Source organism: Limulus polyphemus, unplaced genomic scaffold (assembly GCF_000517525.1).
Source record: "Limulus polyphemus unplaced genomic scaffold, Limulus_polyphemus-2.1.2 Scaffold309, whole genome shotgun sequence".
Classification (NCBI taxonomy): domain Eukaryota; kingdom Metazoa; phylum Arthropoda; class Merostomata; order Xiphosura; family Limulidae; genus Limulus; species Limulus polyphemus.
Window position 1 is genome coordinate 599,346 of NW_013665919.1, and position 3,655 is coordinate 603,000.

The following is a 3,655-nucleotide window of genomic DNA, read 5'->3' on the forward strand; positions in this document are numbered from 1 at the left end:
ATTCCAAAAAAACAAAAACAAACTGTACCAATTCTTTTTTTTGGGGGGGGGGGTGCACCTTTTATTTATTTATTTTTACAGCTATGCTATTTATGATTAGATATCATTAGGTAAAAATAACCACAAAGGATATAAGTTTGATACTTTGATATAGTTTGGAATAATTAGTATGAAGCACCTGTTAAATTTGGAGACATTATAATCACATGTGGGTTTCTTCAATACTTCAATAACTTTGAGTTCATATCTTTCAGTTGCTATAATTTTTGTTCACACCTTTTTCAATAGATATCATGTTCCTTGTATAGTTTTATACAGTAGATAACGTGATACTATAAAATATGCTAGCTATGTACCAAAAATGAAGGGCAGTCACGTACCGGGAAGCATTTTTATTAGTTTGAAGTGTGATGCAAAATAGTACGAAAAAACCGTCTGAAAATTTTTACACGATGGTGGTTTGGGGGCTTATAACTTCCGGATTTTGCGTCTGATTTTTATAAAATTAAAAACGCCTCACTGTTAAGAATACCCAGCGCGATCGATTAAGCCATCTTTTCTCCAGTTGAGCATAAAAATTTACCAGATTTTAGCGTAATTTTACTTATTTTTGCCTATATCTCCGACAATACATAAGATACTACAACCAAATTTGCTGTCAAGCTAGGGGAATGTATATGCCAGTTATGCACCAAATTTGAAAGAAGCCATTTAAAGGAAAGTATTTTTTTGTTTTTGTTTATTGGTGCGATGAAGAAGAAGAAAACGAAGAATTTCGGACTAAGTTTGGCCTGTTGAATGGCTCTAAGTTGTTGTTTTTTCAAGTATAAACTATTAGCTAATAGCATCATCTCTCGGGCGATTTTAAATGTAATTACAGCCGCGGCTATTGATGATTCCCTTTGTGGTTTTTTTTTTTGGCCGCACGACACATTATCGTGTGTCTTCATTAACTGGTCAGAGCAAGTTATCTGTTTAGAGCGAAACAGATAATTCAATTTGGTATTGTTAACGACTATAGGTAATTAAATATACTGTTTATACGTTCTTATTTACAAAGATTATAAAGCATTGTTTCATCAGCTGGGTACTGTCGCTGTTAACGATATTTTCGGCCGTAAACCTAATAATATGCCGCGAGGTTCGGTCAGTTTAGGAGATTTAGGTTAGTCCTAAATACATATGCTAGTAGGCTAACAATGGAAACGATCTTCATATTGAAATCATACTAATAAAAATAAAATTAAGACGTAATAAAACTAGACATATCAAATATTTCAACCAACACTGTTAATGAAAGTAACTTCAAAAAACGATATAATATATATTCAGTTTAGGAATTTGTTTTCAATATTGTATAGTACTGATTCCTCGTGATGGTTGTTTTTACACGTTTTATTATACAAAAATTCACAGTGCAAAAATATTAATCATCCGACTTGCTACTTTCTTTAGGATACATCTAGTAATGGTTTTTCTTTATTTCTTTTGCCAAACAGTGTTTGACGTTTTTCCGGAAAAATGTGCAGTCCAAATACCTATATACTCATAAAGTATGCAACTGAGGCTTAATTAGTGCAGCATATAATTACGTGATAAGTAAAACGATTTCTGTAATAACTGAATAACTGTAATATTTTTAAACTAAGAATAAATTTCACATTTTTGTTACGTGATTTTAGTTGTATATCAAAAATGCTAAAAAAAAAAGATCACATAACCTATATTTCTTCTGTTTCAGTTTGTTGCTGTTTTTTTTTTGAGCCTGTAAATGTTTTATACAAAAATATATACTTTTATGTATTTTACTTGAATATATAATACACCCTTCAAGCCATTATCCTCAAAAAGGTCCATTTTTGCACAAAAGATGGCGACCTTATAGCAGAGCCTGTGATCTTAATGTTTGACGTCATAAAGGTCATGCATTGTGCAAGCTTCTGGTTGTACAGAAATTGAAGCAACCAGCTCAAGAAAAGATTGCTCCTACTTTAGGTAAAACGTATTAGAATACTGGAATTGTGAAGTATTAAGTTGTTTTTGGACTACATGGCCCCATGAATAGTACTGGAGATTTGTTTTTGGTGTGAAAAACAATCCCCTCTTATGTTGCTAAGATACCCGTCCATCATAACAACGACTGAACACTTCTTCTACAGTTTAAAGTTCTAAAAAGAGAAGAAAAAAAACTACTTTGAGGACTTATCGGATGAATGATTTGAGGGGTTTATGTATCTTTTCTATATTCAACTGAACCTCGCACGTTCTCACGTGGTGCTTGAAATATTTCTGTCATATTTACGAATCGAACTGTTAAATTGAAAATGACTCCCACTACTCGAGAAAGAGAAAGTGTGAAAAATACCTGGAAAACTGTTGTATTAAGGGTAAGTGGTTTAACTGTGTTCCCCACCCCCGAATATAAACCTCTACAGCCTTAAAAAAGTGAGTTAAAACTCATGAAAATTACCTACAATTAATGAAGCCTAGAAAACATGCTTTGCAGTTACAAATCCATAATGTTCGAGTAATTTACGGTTACGTACTGGCCAGTCGAAATGAAACTTAATGACATTCAAAACGATAAAAACATGTTGGAATATAGACACGATCCAGAAAATAATAATAATAATGCAACATCATTTATTTGTCTAAATATCTTATGGTAAAATATACAGGCAAACTGTGCATAAATAAAACTTGACGTATGTTTGCATTGTTCCGATAGACAGATAAATAGGTATTTTATAGCTCATTTCTAGGTTATAAAAAATGTAGTAAACCGTAATTGAAAATTTCTCTCTCTCTTTTCTTTTTCTCTCAGCCGTTTCTCTATCTCTCTCTCTCTCTCTCCATGCACCAATCAATCGTTTAACTTAAGTTGAATCTGATATCGAATTTCATGAAAATAAACTCTCTTTTTTTTCTGGGCAAAGTTATGTGACAATCACGACCAATTGCCCAGAGTTTTAATACGCTCCCCGGGCTTTCGTAATCCTTTTATAAAAGTATGAAATATCAACGAAGTCGATGTCATGTCAGCTGGAATCATGACAAGGTCACGGCTTCAACTAATCCAATATATATGTAAATATGAATCGGTCTAGTGGCTGTTTGTGTGATTACAGGGACGATGACGTATGTGTGTGTGTGATTTGGGGCTGAACCTTCTGTATTATTTGTTTGCTGATGATTACTTTTGAAAATACAAACATTTTGAATGCGAGGAGCGGGCAATGTTCTCGGTTTAATACAAATTCTTACGAAGCCTTCTGATACAAATCCATCAATACAAAACCAAAGTTATTCAAATCTTCTTAATCAGAAACTTCTCTTCTATTTGATGAAAAAAAATCTTATAAATATTCTAGTTTCCAGCTTATTTTGTTAATTATAAATCGAAATACAGCTTTTTCAGTACCCTAAGACTTTTTTTTTTCAGTTTCACAATGACATTGAATATTTCCTTCAATCATTAAAAACAATTCTCTTTAGTTTTCCTAATATCAGAAACATTAATATTAACGACCTAGGGTCAGAGGTCGCAAAAAACGAAAGGACTTTCAGGTCATGCAATTAGGTATGTTTACTATTTCTATCCCCCCCCCCCCCCGGGCCACCGCCGTGCCTCCGCGGCCCATCCACCTACAACCAG

General features: G+C 33.2%; 1 protein-coding gene across 7 annotated transcripts in view; it reads left to right on the plus strand.

The window, feature by feature from the left end:
* LOC106457264 (synaptotagmin-1-like) overlaps window positions 1-3,655 on the plus strand; it is a 56,214-nt gene that overhangs the window by 28,796 nt on the left and 23,763 nt on the right. The window contains exon 1 of one of the 7 annotated variants that reach the window (XM_022383110.1): window positions 2,190-2,387. The exons of the other annotated variants lie outside the window; for them this stretch is intronic. Within the exon in view, the coding sequence (XP_022238818.1) occupies window positions 2,325-2,387 (63 nt within the window). The 5' untranslated portion in view covers window positions 2,190-2,324. Of the gene's footprint in view, window positions 1-2,189; window positions 2,388-3,655 lie in introns of those variants that run through there. 7 annotated transcript variants of the gene reach the window in all.